Source organism: Cherax quadricarinatus, chromosome 11, assembly GCF_038502225.1.
Source record: "Cherax quadricarinatus isolate ZL_2023a chromosome 11, ASM3850222v1, whole genome shotgun sequence".
Taxonomy (NCBI): Eukaryota; Metazoa; Arthropoda; class Malacostraca; order Decapoda; family Parastacidae; genus Cherax; species Cherax quadricarinatus.
Genome location: NC_091302.1, coordinates 44386390 through 44402933, shown reverse-complemented (window position 1 = coordinate 44402933; position 16544 = coordinate 44386390). Strand labels below are relative to the sequence as shown.

Sequence of the window (16544 nt, the reverse complement as noted above, 5' to 3'; positions counted from 1 at the left end):
TAGGCCATGCGTGTTGTAAGAGGCGACTAAAATGCCGGGAGCAAGGGGCTAGTAACCCCTTCTCCTGTATATATTACTAAATTTGAAAGGAGAAACTTTGGTTTTTTCTTTTGGGCCACCCCGCCTCGGTGGGATACGGCCGGTGTGTTGAAAGAAAGAAAGATTTTAATAAAGTAGCCATCTGAGCATAAGGAAAATACTAATGGATTATAGTACCAAGCAACATTATGAGTATCTAGACTCTTGAAAATTCTGCTTGATAAAAATTTTTAGTTTTAGAGATTGACTTGTGCTTGGCTGTAGTACAAATATAATTTTACTTTAAGGTCTTATGTAATATTTATGAAGTGCAATAAATGTGTTAATAATGGGGATTGATTTTTTTTTTTTTTTTTTTTTTTTTTTAACAAGTCTGCCGTCTCCCACCGAGGCAGGGTGAACCAAAAAGAAAGAAAATCCCCAAAAACAAAATACTTTCATCATCATTCAACTCTTTCACCTCACTCACACATAATCACTGTTTTTGCAGAGGTGCTCAGAACACAACAGCTTAAAAACATATACGTATAAAGATACACAACATATCCCTCTATACTGCCAATATCCCGAACCCCTCCTTTAGAGTGCAGGCATTGTACTTCCCATTTCCAGGACTCAAGTCCAGCTATATAAAAATAACCAGTTTCCCTGAATCCCTTCTAAATATTACCCTGCTCTCACTCTAACAGATCATCAGGTCCCAAATACCATTCGTCTCCATTCACTCTTATCTAACACGCTCACGCACGCCTGCTGGAAGTCCAAACCCCTCGCCCACAAAACCTCCCTTACCCCTTCCTTCCAACCTTTTCGAGGATGACCCCTACCCGGCCTTCCTTCCTCTACAGATTTAAATGCTCTCCATGTCATTCTACTTTGATCCATTGTCTCTAAATGATCAAACCACCTCAACATCCCCTCTTCAGCCCTCTGACTAATGCTTTTATTAACTCCACACCTTCTCCTAATTTCCACACTCCGAATTTTCCGCATAATATTTACACCATATATTGCCCTTAGACAGGACATCTCCACTGCCTCCAACTGCCTCCTTGCTGCTGCATTCACAACCCAAGCTTCACACCCATATAAGATTATGTTGATTATGTTTAGATTAAATTGAAGCTCAGTCAAAATGTATTTTGAGTTAATGATCATAATGTGTGTGCACATGTATATGAGTGTATGGGGGTTAACATGCATGCACATACACCTGCTTGTGTATACATTTGTCTGTAAATGCCAAGGAAAGTGTATATTAATTTATTTTAATTTGAAGTTGGTTATGGAGTTCAACAGCAGAAGTTTTTCAATGTTCTCTTCTAGATCAATTGAGGATATGTTGCTTGCAAAAGTTAATTATTATTTTTTTCTTTTAATTCTTTTGTACTGGTACTGCTATAAATGACTGTTCATCTTTCATCCCTTCCCATCTGTGACTTAACCTAAAAGGATAACTTTTTTATTTTAATATGATATTAATTTATCTTAGTTTGTATTATAATTTGGTTCATCTCTGTGCCAGGGTGGTTGCTGTTGCTCATCATCTATCCAGCCAGCTAACCGTTAATTAAATTTTCTACTAAATTATTTGAATCCTTTTTCTTATCACTTGAGAGAGTTGTTGAAAATACTCATGCAATGCCTCGTGTATTGATTATTTTTTCAAATGCTTTTGTAAACAGTACTAAATATTCAGTTGAGTTTGTCGTCTTGGATAACAGCTTGCCTTCCTAGATTCATTAATCTGTATAATTAGGCATACATCTCATCAAAAGTTTGAGGATATACAAGCAAAGATAGATAACGTGGAAGATAAACTGATATATTGCTCTAATTATGTAAACTCTGGGAATGGCAGAGGTTGACCATAGATACTATTAGCATTTAGATAATTGGCAAGTGTTAATAGAATGTTGAAGCTCTAAGTGTTTATCTTATTTCAAACTTAAATTTACAAACATGATTATGGTGCTTATGCAGTCCTAGATGTCTTTTCTGAAAATAATTTTTTAGTATATTTATTCATTTATATTTGCAGTTTTGGGATCTAATTACAAATACCCAGCACATAGGAGAATGCAACTTTGGACGACATTTTAGTCCAACTTGAACCATTACCTAATCAGTGTTCCAAATTAGACCAATACATCGTTATATGTTTCAGTATCCTTTGTGTGGGTTATTTGTGTATTGTTCCAGTCATGGTAGTGTGCCTTTTTATTCTTTTTGGGGTTTAATTTATTAATTATGGAGATAAAATTAGAGTTAATATTCCTCTATTTACAGTCATTTTTGTATTCCTTCATTTACAGTCATTTATTATAACTTAATTTGAGTTCATAACGTCTCTGGCTGTATACTTTAGAGGTGGTATATGTATAGATTTATTATGAAATCTGGTAGGTTATGGGAAACAGTAGTCACAGGGAGGGTGCCATTGTTGGAGATCTTTCCAGTTAAAGCCTCATAGCTCAGTGGATGTGCCACCACCAGGGCCACATAGGAAAGAGTAAGATGATGAGGGTAGCAAAAAATGTAGGCAAAGACTGGATATCAAATTGGAGGGAAGGAGTATGGAGGAAGTGGATGTGTTGTTAGGTAAGACACATATGCAACAGTTAGGTATCTTTATTATGAAACGTTTCGCCTACACAGTAGGCTTCTTCAATCAAGTACAGAAAAGTTGATAGAAGCAGAAGAAACTTGAAGACGATGTAATCAGTCCATCACCCTTAAAGTTTTGAGGTGGTCAGTCCCTCAGCTCTTCTCCAGACTGAGGGACTGACCACCTCAAAACTTTAAGGGTGATGGACTGATTACATCGTCTTCAAGTTTCTTCTGCTTCTATCAACTTTTCTGTACTTGATTGAAGAAGCCTACTGTGTAGGCGAAACGTTTCATAATAAAGATACCTAACTGTTGCATATGTGTCTTACCTAACAACCTGTCGGTATTTTATACCATTTTAATGTTCAAGTGGATGTGTTCTGATATTTGGGAGTAGACTTGTCAGCAGATGGGTCTATGAAAGATTAGGGGAACCATAGAATTGGCAAGGGGAAAAAGGTGAGTGGTGCATTGAGGCACCTGTGGAGATGTTATCCATGGAGGCAAAATGGGGAATATATGAAAATATAGTGGTGCCAGTGGGGGTGAAGCATGGGTTGTGAATGCTGCTGTGAGGTGGAGGCTAGAGACCGTGGCGATGATGTGTCTGAAGGCAGATTAGGAGGAGGTACGGGGTTATTGAAAGTGTTATCCAGAGGGCTGAGGAGGGGTATTTGAGGTGGTTTGGATATTTATAGAGAATGGAGGAAAATAGGATGATGTGGAGGGTGTATAAATCTGTAGGGAAGGGAAAATGGGGTAGGATTTGCCCTAGTAAATGTTGGAGGGAGGAGGTAAATGAGGCTTTGTGTGCAAGGGGCTTGGACATCCTGCAGGTGTGTGAGCATGTTAGGAGTGAGTGGAGGCAAATGGCTTTTAGGACTTGATGAGCTGTTGGAGTGTGAGCAAAGTAACATTTATGAAGGGCCTTGGGGAAACTGGCTAGCTGGATTTGAGTCCTGGAGGTGGGAAGTACAGTGCCTGCACTCTGAAGGAGGGATGGGGATATTTGCAGTTGGTGGGAGGGGATTTGAGCTGTGGTGTCAGTGCATCTCTGGCAAGATAATGATAAATTGAATCATGGTGAGTTTTTTTTTTTTTTTTTTTTTTTTTTTTTTTTTTTGTCATCCTACCCTGTTGGGAGGTGGCCAGTGTGTTAAAAACAAAAACAAAATATTGAAATTGGTATAGTGTACTATGCATCTCCTCATGTTTCACATGCTGAAGCACTTGAAAATCACTTCTAACAAAAGTAGTGTACATATTGTCAGTCACTGAAAACAAATGCTTGAAGAACAATCATAATTTGGCATAAATTGTAAAAAATACTGTTGGGTGTATTCAAGCCCATGTTGCCGACAATTGATCTTTTTCGTCATTTATAAAACACCATAAAGCCTAAATTTTCCTTTGATTTTTTTATATTTAGAAAAATAACCTCTTTTAAGAGAGGTTTTTGCAAAGGGGAAATGATGAAAGGATAGTGGAGCAAGAGAAGGTAACATGCACATGTATTTGAAACTTATAACAATGTGAACAGTATTTAGATAAGGCTAAAGAGGTCTTTGTGGCATTTATGGATTTGGAAAAGGCGTATGACAGGGTGGATAGGGGGGCAATGTGGCAGATTTTGCAAGTGTATGGTGTAGGAGGTAGGTTACTGAAAGCAGTGAAGAGTTTTTACGAGGATAGTGAGGCTCAAGTTAGAGTATGTAGGAAAGAGGGAAATTATTTCCCAGTAAAAGTAGGCCTTAGACAAGGATGTGTGATGTCACCGTGGTTGTTTAATATATTTATAGATGGGGTTGTAAGAGAAGTAAATGCGAGGGTCTTGGCAAGAGGCGTGGAGTTAAAAGATAAAGAATCACACACAAAGTGGGAGTTGTCACAGCTGCTCTTTGCTGATGACACTGTGCTCTTGGGAGATTCTGAAGAGAAGTTGCAGAGATTGGTGGATGAATTTGGTAGGGTGTGCAAAAGAAGAAAATTAAAGGTGAATACAGGAAAGAGTAAGGTTATGAGGATAAAAAGATTAGGTGATGAAAGATTGAATATCAGATTGGAGGGAGAGAGTATGGAGGAAGTAAATGTATTCAGATATTTGGGAGTGGACGTGTCAGCGGATGGGTCTATGAAAGATGAGGTGAATCATAGAATTGATGAGGGGAAAAAGAGTGAGTGGTGCACTTAGGAGTCTGTGGAGACAAAGAACTTTGTCCTTGGAGGCAAAGAGGGGAATGTATGAGAGTATAGTTTTACCAACACTCTTATATGGGTGTGAAGCATGGGTGATGAATGTTGCAGCGAGGAGAAGGCTGGAGGCAGTGGAGATGTCATGTCTGAGGGCAATGTGTGGTGTGAATATAATGTAGAGAATTCGTAGTTTGGAAGTTAGGAGGAGGTGCGGGATTACCAAAACTGTTGTCCAGAGGGCTGAGGAAGGGTTGTTGAGGCGGTTCGGACATGTAGAGAGAATGGAGCGAAACAGAATGACTTCAAGAGTGTATCAGTCTGTAGTGGAAGGAAGGCGGGGTAGGGGTCGGCCTAGGAAAGGTTGGAGAGAGGGGGTAAAGGAGGTTTTGTGTGCGAGGGGCTTGGACTTCCAGCAGGCATGCGTGAGCGTGTTTGATAGGAGTGAATGGAGACAAATGGTTTTTAATACTTGACGTGCTGTTGGAGTGTGAGCAAAGTAACAATTATGAAGGGGTTCAGGGAAACCGGCAGGCCGGACTTGAGTCCTGGAGATGGGAAGTACAGTGCCTGCACTCTGAAGGAGGGGTGTTAATGTTGCAGTTTAAAAACTGTAGTGTAAAGCACCCTTCTGGCAAGACAGTGATGGAGTGAATGATGGTGAAAGTTTTTCTTTTTCGGGCCACCCTGCCTTGGTGGGAATCGGCCAGTGTGATAATAAAATAAATAATAAATAACAATGTTTCAGCCTGACATGGACCATTAGCCCTTTGACTGTTTTGGTTGTATATATACGTCTTATGAGGTACCGTGTTTGACTTATATATACTCATAAATTCTAGCGACTTCAAATCAAGCAGGAGAAAGCTGGTAGGTCCACATGTGAGAGAATGGGTCTGTGTGGTCAGTATGCACCATATAAAAAAAATCCTTGAGCACGCAGTGCATAATAATAAAAAAAACTGACCGTTTTTTTTTTTAATTAAAATGCTGACTTTGTGGTCTATTTTCGTATAGTATTTAGGGTTGTATTCTCGTTTTTGTAGTCTCATTTGATAGAATGGAAGACATAGAAATAGAGGTGATTTTGACTGGTGTTACTATAAAAAGAAACTGGAAATGGAGCTCAAAGTTGGGGAAATGTTTGATTTTTGCTGATGTTCAAAAGTAAACAAATGATGTTATTGTGCATTAAATGTCCAACTAGCCATTCTAATATGCTGTCATGAATGGGTTGACATTATTTGTACAATTATTTCAATATTGCAGTAGTCTGCATAACAGTAAATCTTATGTGTTTTGTTTAAAAAAAAATTCAAAATAGAAAGCAAGAGTAATATCAGAGGGGCCTGGAGACGTGACTGATGAACAAAGAAAATGTTATTTTAGAGCCAGGAATTTCTGCATTGTTCATTCTGGATCTTATTTTGAAATTGTCATATTTTTTAATTTTCGTGAAATTGGCCAAATTGCAGAATTCTGACAACGTTATTGGGTAGTTGAAATGGGTAAATGGGCAGTTTCTTGTACTCAATCAATAGAAAAAATGGAGTTCTGAAGAAATAGCTATGAGTTTGGTCAACTGTAACAGTGGAATTAGCCGAAAATAGGGTTCAAAGTGGGCAAAATCGCTGATTTGTAAATATCACTGAGGCCGCTAACTTCGCGAGAACATAATTCCGTCAGTTTTCCATCAAATTTTGTTTTTTTTTATGTCATTACAATCGGGAAAAGATTCTCTATAATTTTTAAAATTTTGACCCACACAAATTTTAATTTCCAGGTATACCACAGTAAAAGGAGAAACTTTCATTTTTTCCTTTTGGGCCACCCCGCCTCGGTGGGATATGGCTGGTTTGTTGAAAGAAGAAGACGACAACAGTTTAGCCCTTTCAGGGTCGACAGGCAGTCTCCCAGACTTGTTCTCAGGGTCGTCAAATTTTCAAAAAAAAAAAAAAATTATTTTTTCTTGTGAAAAGATAGAGAATCTTTTCCTGATCATAATGACACTAAAAGTATGAAATTTGATGGAAAACTTAGGGAATTACGCTCTCGCGAAGTTAGCGGTCTTGACGATGATTATGCATCAACGATTTTGCCCACTTTGAGCCCTATTTTTGGCCAATTCCAGTGTACTAGTCGACAAAGATCATAACTATTTCGCTAGAACTCCATTTTTTCTATCGAATGAGTACAAGAAACCACCCATTTACCAATTTCAACTATCCAATAAAGTGGTCAGAATTTAGCAATTTTGCCTGTTTCACAAATTTCAAAAGATGCCAATTTCCAAATAGGGTCCAGAATAATCAGACATTCCTGGCAGTAAAATAATATTTCCTCTGTTCATTAGTCACATCCTCAGGCCCCTCTTACATTTCTTTTGCTTTCCACTTTGAATTTTTATTCTCACAAAAAATAGAAGATGTACTGTTATGCAGACTACTGTATTAGTCTAGAAATGGTACAAATAATATCAGTGCACTTGTGAAAGAATATTAGATTCACCAGTTGACGTGTATTGGACGCTTGGCCTAATTTATTTACTTTTGAACTTTGGCAAAAATCGAACATTTCTGCTACTTTGAGCTCAATTTCAAGTTACTTTTCATTGTGAAACCAGTCAAAATCGTCTCAATTTCTGTAATACGTCTTCCATTCTATAAAATAAGACCAGGAAAACTAGAATACAACAATAAAAACCATACGAAAATACAGTGCAAAGTCGCTGTTTTAATCCAAAAACACGGTCAAAGTTTGTTTTTTCTCATTACGCACTGTGTGCTGCAGGATTTTTTTTATACTGCGCACACTGACCACAAAGAGCCATTCTTTCATATGTAGGCCTACCAGCTTTCTCTTGCTAGATTTGAAGGCGCTAGAATTTATGCGTACTAGTACGTCAAAAACCCTGGCGCGTAAGCCGTACTAGAACGTCGGAAACCCTGGAAGGGTTAAGGGTTAAGAACAGAAGTAATGCAGAATTTAAGAATAAGTTGGAAAATCTTGCAGTTGCAGTATTGAATTCAGATAGTGCAAAGCTCTGCCTAGCAACATAGTCCTCCTACCCAGACTGGATGAGAAGTTAAATTCCTTGAGATATTTTATAGTAGTTACTGGAACCCACCCTGTTATTAGTTCATGTACTTCTTAGGGCTGCTAGTTGACAGTAGCATTACTAGTAGTAGCAATAGTAGGGGTGGTAGTAAGTCTAATTTTTACATCACTCTTTCATGTTAAATATCTGCTAATAGTTTTCAGTAAGACAGAGTAGGATTGCAGATGAGCAAGGAGGCTTTAGAGTGGGTAGGGGATGTGTAGATCAAGTGCTTACATTAACCCTTTGACTGTTTTGGCCGTATATATACGTCTTACGAGCCAGTGTTTCGGACGTATATACTTATACTCAATAATTCTAGCGACTTCAAATCAAGCAGGAAAAAGCTGGTAGGCCCACATGTGAGAGAATGGGTCTGTGTGGTCAGTGTGCACTGTATAAAAAAAAATCATGCAGCATGCAGTGCATAATGAGGAAAAACTCTAACCATGTTTTTGGATTAAAATGCCGACTTTGAGGTGTATTTTCATGTATTTATGGTTGTATTCTCGTTTTCTTGGTCTCATTTGATAGACCGGAAAACATGTTTCAGAAATAGAGATGATTTTGATTAGTTTCACAATGAAAACGACTTTGAAATTGAGCTCAAAGTAGCGGAAATGTTCACTTTTTACCGGTGTTCAAGAGTGAGCAAATCACACCACACATCCAATACACATCAATTGGGGAGTCTAATATTCTTTCACTAGTGCACTGTTATAAATAATATAATTTTTACAATAATGCAGGCTCGAGGGCCTGGTCCCAAATCTGCACACTGCCATAACAACATAATGGAGTGAGAGATATGGGAGAAGTGCAAAATAAACCCAGTGAGGTGCAGGGGTGCGGTGGGGACAATAAGGGAACACTGTATCAACATCCGGAGTCCCAGACTATTCAACATCTTACCAGAAGATATTAGAAACATGGCTGGAACAAGTGTAGAAGCCTTCAAGAATAAACTGGACAAGTATCTTCACCAGGTGCCAGATCAGCCAGGGTGTGATGGATATGTGGGGCAGTGGGCCTCCAGCAGCAACAGCCTGGTTGACCAGGCAAGCACCGGATGAGCCGGTCCCATGGCCAGGCTCAGAGTGGTTAAACTCCTGAAACTCTTCAAAGGTATATCAAAGGTAAGATAAGATAGAGTGGTAAAGTGGTGCACTTATACATTCTTCTGTGTATATTGTTGCAGTAAGAAATGGACAAAAGAAACCTAGTTGTAAAACAGTTAGCATCAACGTCATGAAAATGAAGTACTGAGTCCCATTCAACCTTGAATCACATGACAGAGAGAGTTCAAGCCCCTTAACTTTTAACTTGGTCCTTTCTACTAGTAGACAGGTGATATATGCGTCTGACAAACTAGTACAGTGGACCCTTCGTTATCGGCCGTAATCCGCTCCAGGTCGGCCGTAAACTGAAATAATAATTTCCATAAGAATTAATATCAATACAATTCATCCATTCCAGTCACCCAAAAATATTAACAAAAAAATACATTTTTTGAAGATTATTATAGTTTTACATACACAAAACAATGAGAACTAAATAAAATAAATACATGAACAATTAAATCACAATTACATGCCTTTATTGAAGACTCTTGTTTGTTTATGGAAGATGGAGAGAGGGAGTTGGGGATATTGTTTGGAAGGGGAATCCCCCTCCATAAGGACTTCAGGTAACGAGTCCCTCTCTGGGGTTATTTCCCTTCTTTGTCTTTTACTGGCACTAGGACCAGCTTGAGAGTCACTGGACCCCTGTCGCACAAAATAACTGTCCAGAGTGCTCTGTTTCTGGTGTCTCTTTAAGATTTCCCTGAAGTGGGACAAGGTTTTGTCACTGAACATGCTGCAGATATGGCTTGTTTCAGCTTGGTCAGGGTGATACTGTTCAACAAAACTATGCAACTCACTCCACTTTGCACACACGTCCATAATCACTGAAGAAAGCACCTTCTCCCCTCTCTCTCCCTCTGAAGCAATTTCCTCAGCTGCAGTCTGTTGCTGTTCCAGTTAAAGGTCTTGCAGCTATTCAGTGGTTAGCTCTCCTCTGTGGTCCTCCACCAACTCTTCCACATCCTTGCCACTCACATCCAACCCCATGGAGCTCCCTAGGGCCACAATAGATTGCACAACAGGTGTAGGGTCCTTAGGGTCAGCACCAAACTCTTCAAAATCCCCCTCTTGGACACAATCTGGCCACAATTTTCTCCATGCAGAGTTCAAAGTCCTGGAAGTCACTCCTTCCGAGCCTTACCAATAAGGCTTATGCATTGGAGGATACTGAAGTGATTCCTCCAGAACTCTCTTCAGGTCAAATGAGTGTCTGAGGTCACTTCAAAGCACCTTTGAAACACTGCTTTTGTGTACAGTTTTTTGAAGTTAGAAATGACCTGCTGGTCTATGGGCTGGATGAGAGTGGTGGTGTTAGGAGGCAAGAACTTCACTGTTATAAAATGGAAGTCCCTAAACAATTGGTCTTCCTAGTCTGGAGGATGAGCAGGAGCATTGTCCAGTACCAGGAGGCACTTAAGTGGCAATTTCTTTTCTAGGAGGTATTTTTTCACACTGGGGCCAAACACATCATTGACCCACTCTTTGAAAATGTGCCTTGTGATCCATACCTAATTATTAGCTTTCCACATCAGAGACAATCTATTCTTGACAACATTGTGTCTAATTTATCATTATTTTTCTTGAACACTGGGATTTTCAGTGATACACCAGTAAAGGCTTCACTCTGAAACCCCCACGAACATTAGCACAGAACAAAAGAGTAATCCTGTCTTTCATAGGCTTGTGTCCTGGCAGTGCCTTTTCCTCCTGTATAATGTAGGTCCTTTTTGGCATTTTCTTTCAAAGGAGGCCTGTTTCATCACAATTGAACAATTGTTGGGGGAGGAATCTTTCAGCCTCTACGTACCCCCTTGAATTCCTGCACAGATTTTTCAGCCTAACTTTTATCAGAACTTGCAGCCTCCCCATGCCTTATCACACTGTGTATGCCACCATGCTTCTTAAATCTCTCAAACCAGCCATTGCTGGCCCTATATTCATTAACAGCAGCACTTGTGCCAGGCATTTTCTTTACAAGATCCACATGCATCTGCCTGCCTTCTCACAAATCATCGACTCCGCAACACTGTCTCCCGGTAATTGTTTTTCGTTGATCCACAAAACCAACAACTTCTCCATATCTTTCATTATTGGTGACCTTGGTTAGCACATTTACTCCTTTTGCCACATCAGTTTCTTTGATTTGTTCTTTCTTTGCCAGGATAGAAGTGATTGTTGATTTGTTTTTCCCATACATCCAAGCAAGTTCTAGCACTTGAACACCACTCTCATACTTTTCAACAACTTCTTTCTTAAATTTCATCATGTTTCTCACTATATTTACTGAAGGAACTTTACTAGGAACTTTCTTTGGCGCCATGGTTACTTATTTTGTAGTTGCACTTAATCGAAAACCACGAAAATCAGTGAATTATACCGAAATGTTTAGATGAATGAGCAGAAGCTTCCTCACTCGCCCAGAGACAAAGCCAGACTGATGTGCTGGCGGCGGTGGCTTGACGTGTACCATATGGCTGATAAGTTAAATGACGGCAGAGAACTGGGAGTCATAAAAAACGGCCAATAACCGAGTTGGCTGATAAGTGGAATGGCCTATAACCGAGGGTTCACTCTACATACAATTTTTCATGGCTTCAGCTATGCCACCTGCGAATATTTTTTGACCTTGACATAAGTCTTTGGACCTTTTACAACTTTTTCATGCCTTTGAGAAGAAAGTCTGAAGCCAGATTAGTCCATACAGTGCATTATGGTTAACACTGAAACCAGGGCCTGTTGTTCCACCACCAGCAAACAAGGTGTGGAACTGGAAGGAAGATGCCTTATTCATTCCATATTTATTAAAATTTCATTACAATAATAGTGGAATTCAGTCACAAAGCACACTATTGTATAGATTTGACTCAGGATAACTAAATAAAATCTGTGTGACTTACTTCTATGTTTCAGTGAGTATTACACCTTAAAACAATTGCAGTATTCCTCAAAACATAGAAATAAGTCACTCTGGCAACATTTGTAAGTTATTCTGGGATGACTTGGAGGGTGTTTAACCCTTAAGCTGTCCAAACATAGATGTACGTTTTTTCAACATTTGAAAGTATGTAAAAAAGTAATTTTTTTTTTTTTTACATTTGATAATGTGTAAAAAAAACTTTGATCTATTTTTTTTTTTTTTTGTTATATTTGAAAATATGTAAAAAAAACGTAGATCCACATTTGGAGTACTACGCATGTGAACATAGATCTGCTTGGACAGTTTAAGGGTTAAATCTGTAATGGAGGGAAGGTGGGGTAGGGTCATTTTAGGAAAGGATGAAGGGAGAGGGTAAAGGTTTTGTGTGCATGGGGTTGGATATACAGCAGGCATGTGTGAATGTGTTAGCTAGGAATGAATGAAGACAAGTGGTTTTTGGGACTTGAGTTGTTGGAGTGTGAGCAAGGTAATATTTGTGAAGGGATTCAAGGAAACTGGTTAGCCAGACTTGAGTCTTGGAGATGGGAAGTACAATGCCTGCGTTGTAAGGGAGGGGTTTGGGAAATTTGCTGTTTAAGAGTGACATCTAAACTGTCATATCTGTGTGCCTCTGGCAAGACAGTGATAGTATGAATGATAGTGAAAGTGTTTCTTTTTTTTGGGTCACCCTGGCTCGGTGGAAGATGGCTGGTGTGTTAAAAGAAAAAAAACACAGCTGAAGGTTGGAAGAGACTAAGAATTGTGAGGCTATAGAGTCAAGATATCTACATAAAACCAGAGAAAAAGGCATGCACCAATAGTGAAAAGTGAAAGTTATTAAAGTCTAGTATTCCTTATAAAGATTATCACCTGTAGTAAAGGAAGCAGAGGAGCTTCCCATTGCTATTTTTTTTTTTTTTTTTTTTTTTTTTTTTTTGTGAACACGTTAACCCTTTGAGGGTCGACAGGCCTTCTCTGAGACTTGTTCTCAGGGTTGGCCAAATTTAAAAAAAAAAAAAAAATCTTATGAAAAGATAGAGAATCTTTTCCCGATCATAATGACACCAAAAGTATGAAATTTGATGGATAACTTATGGAATTATGCTCTCGCAAAGTAAGCGGTCTCGATTATGTTTACGCATCGGCGATTTTGCCCACTTTGAGCCAATTCAGCCAATTCCTGTGTACTAGTCGACAAAAATCATAACTATTTCGCTAGAACTCCATTTTTTCTATTGAATGAGTACAAGAAACCACCCATTTACTGATTTCAACTATCCAATGGTCAGAATTTAGCAATTTTGCCAGTTTCACACAAATTTCAAAAGATGCCAATTTCCAAATAGGGTCCAGAATAAACAAGAAAGACGTTCCCGGCACTAAAGTAACATTTCCTATGTTTGTTAGTCACATCCTCAGGCCCCTCTTATATTTCTTTGGCTTTCCCCTTTCAATTTTTATTCTTACAAAAATAGAAGATTTACTGTTATGCAGACTACTGCACTAGTGTAGAAATGGTATAAATAATATCAGTGCACTTGTGAAAGAATATTAGACTCGCCAGTTGACGTGTATTGGACGCTTGGCATGATTTGTTTACTTTTGAACTTTGGTAAAAATAAAAAAATTCTGTTACTTTGAGCTTAATTTCAAGGTACTTTTCTTTGGAAAACCAGTCAAAATCATCTCAGTTTCTGTAATATGTCTTCCATTCTATAAAATGAGATCAAGAAAACTAGAATACAATAATAAATACCATACGAAAATACAGTGCAAAGTCACTGTTTTTTTCCAAAAACACGGTCAGTTTTTTTTTTCCTCATGAACTGTGTGCTGCAGGATTTTTTTATACTGCGCACACTGACCACATAGACCCATTCTTTCATATGTAGGCCTACCAGCTTTCTCCCACTAGATTTGAGGGCGCTAGAATTTAGGCGTACTAGTACGTCAAAAACCCTGGGTCATAAGCCGTACTAGTACGGCCGAAACCCTCAAAGGGTTAATAGTGAATATAATAAGAAAGGACAGAATGAATAGCTAGGTGAAGTAGTACCTCATTGGTTTTTCCTCTGAGAAAATTAAGATTGTTTAGAAAGACAAACACACTAGACTTACCATGTTGCAGTTGACTTAAGATGTGCACAGTAAAAAAAGAACCAAGAAGAGAATGAGAATTTGTATTTACAATTCCTGGGCTTGTTGTCAAAGGAATAGTTAACATTTTGACCTAGTACCATTTAACCCAAAAGATTTGATAAATGCACATTACTCAGGCTGTCGGTTATAAGGAGAATTCACCTCTTTAAAGCATTAAGAATTAATGGTATTGAGGGGAATGATGAAAGCCTTAATATTTCATAAATGGGAGGATGCAAAATATGATTAATGAAGAGGATAAAAGGTAAATTTGTTATGGTTAGTGACTGTAAATTTTACTCTAAATATTTCAGTTAATCTGATAGCATTCTCACATTTTTGAGCAGCATTGTTTTATCTTCCTTGGCCCTTAGAGTTGTTATTACATAAAAACAATGTTTTATCTTTTCTCGAATTTACACAAATATCTGGCAGTATACCATTGTTGTATATGTAATGTACAGATAGGTGGGCATTGATTATTTATTGAAAAGTAGGTAGAGGTACAGGCAGTTTATAAATTAGTCCATAATTCCTAGGTTGTAATTATTGGAATTTTCCCATTCTAGAGGGCGAATTGGAAGAAGGTGGGTGAGTTTTACTTCTTTATTTGTTTTGATGTTAAGTTGGTAAAGAACAAAACATTTTGACTGCATATTCTTTTATGGGCTTCCATACAGTTCTGAACCTTTTGATTGCATTCATTAATTAATTTATATGTAAAAAATTGGCAAAGCTGAAAAAATAATTTTAATGACACATTTTGAGGTTAACAAATTTTAATGGTATTTTAAGTTTAATCCCTTAAAAGTGAAGTGCTAGGCTTAATCTCTTGCTAAAAGAATAAAACAGACATGGTATCATCAGTAAGTCTCCTATTTGTATTTTTTTTTTTTCTTAAAAATAGAACAAATCTGATTGATGCCTATTTTTACTGTACCGTATATTACTGGCCATAAGTTGACTTGGATCATGTGACCGAATGGAAAGGGAGGGATTACTTTCACTCAGATAATGTGGCTATCAAATTTTTGCACAACCACAGGTATAAAATGGGGTTATGTATTCAGTCCTTGCACGTGAGAGTAAATCAGTGTTTATTTTTTCCCCAACATCAACAGTTAACAAATACAGTTTTTTCATCCTATAGAGAAACCCATAATTTTTTTTTTCAGACATCAGCTGTCTCCCCTGTAGGTAGGATGACCCAAGAATAAGAAACATTTTTGCCATCATTCAGTCACTGTTGTACATAATGTACACAAATTATTTATCACCATGGGAGTCGCAAATCGAAATAGATAGGACTAAATTTGGTGTTTTCTGCATAGCAGTTAACACATGCAGTGTTTTCATAAGAAAGGAGGAACACTGCAGTAGACCTGTTGGCCCATACTAATCAGGTCCTCCACAAATCATCAGGACTAGAATGTCAGGATACTGGAGATAATGTTTGTATACAAATTGTTTTTATTACTTCATGGATTAGAGGTTTTGGTTATGTCAGTGTGAGAGGAACTTCAACAATGGCAGTGTCATATTTCTGTTTTAGTAATTTCATTTTAAATTCACATTAGTAATACAATCCTCCAGTTAGGATCATCACTCCAGCGCCACACAGTTAGTTGGGCGTGACACAGCAGTAACACTTGAATTGTTCGAGTCACTAGCTGGCCGAGAACACGTCAGCTCTTTAATTTCTTCATAGTGAGGCAAGCAGTATTTTTATATCTTCTGCTTCCCTCTTTGCAAAATCAGGGTTAAATAAAGTGAAACTGGATATACTGTTAGTGCAGTACCTACTGTATTAATATTGTGAATCGGTGTGTTTGTTAAATTTATATTTTGTGATAATCAAGTGCTTGTGTAAGGTGGGGCTGTGGCTTTTAGCAATATTTACATGTGGGGTACCTCCCTTATTCTAATCCTCTCTCCCTCCCTCACTCCCTTTCTGTATTTGTTAGTGTTGATATGTGAGGAAAATGTTTCAGATATTTTATTCATATTAAAAGATTAACATGAATATTTACTAAAGCACAGTGGTAATCAACCTCTCAATAGATTGACTCAGAGCTGCCTTGGCCCATAACCTTAATACTTTTTGGTATTTTGGTCACTTTTTTTTTTGTGGGGGGGGGGGGGGGGCTTGCCCTCATAACATTTAACCCTTTCAGGGTCCAGAGGCCAAATTTCAAAGTGTGCACCAGGGTCCAAGAATTTTCAAAAAATAATTTTATTTTTTCTTCTTATGAAATGGTAGAGAATCTTTTTCTGAAGGTAATAAAACAAAAAGTACGAAATTTGATGGAAAATTGACAAAATTATGCTCTTGCGAATTTTGATGTGTCAGCGATATTTACGCATCAGCGATTTTGCCGACTTTGACTCCCATTTTAGGCCAATTACATTATTACAGGTGACCAACTTC

The 16544-nt window shown here is 38.1% G+C and overlaps 1 protein-coding gene across 10 annotated transcripts in view; it reads left to right on the top strand.

Annotated features, from left to right (window-relative positions):
- The window catches only part of MTA1-like (metastasis associated 1-like), a 360550-nt gene that overhangs the window by 304030 nt on the left and 39976 nt on the right, over positions 1-16544 (top strand). For 6 of the 10 annotated variants that reach the window (XM_070084050.1, XM_070084048.1, XM_070084047.1 and 3 more), the window contains one exon: positions 14686-14703. The exons of 3 other annotated variants lie outside the window; for them this stretch is intronic. In XM_070084050.1, coding sequence (XP_069940151.1) covers positions 14686-14703 — 18 coding nt within the window. Of the gene's footprint in view, positions 1-14685; positions 14708-16544 lie in introns of all 10 variants that reach the window. One more of the 10 variants, XM_070084051.1, reaches the window with a different exon arrangement.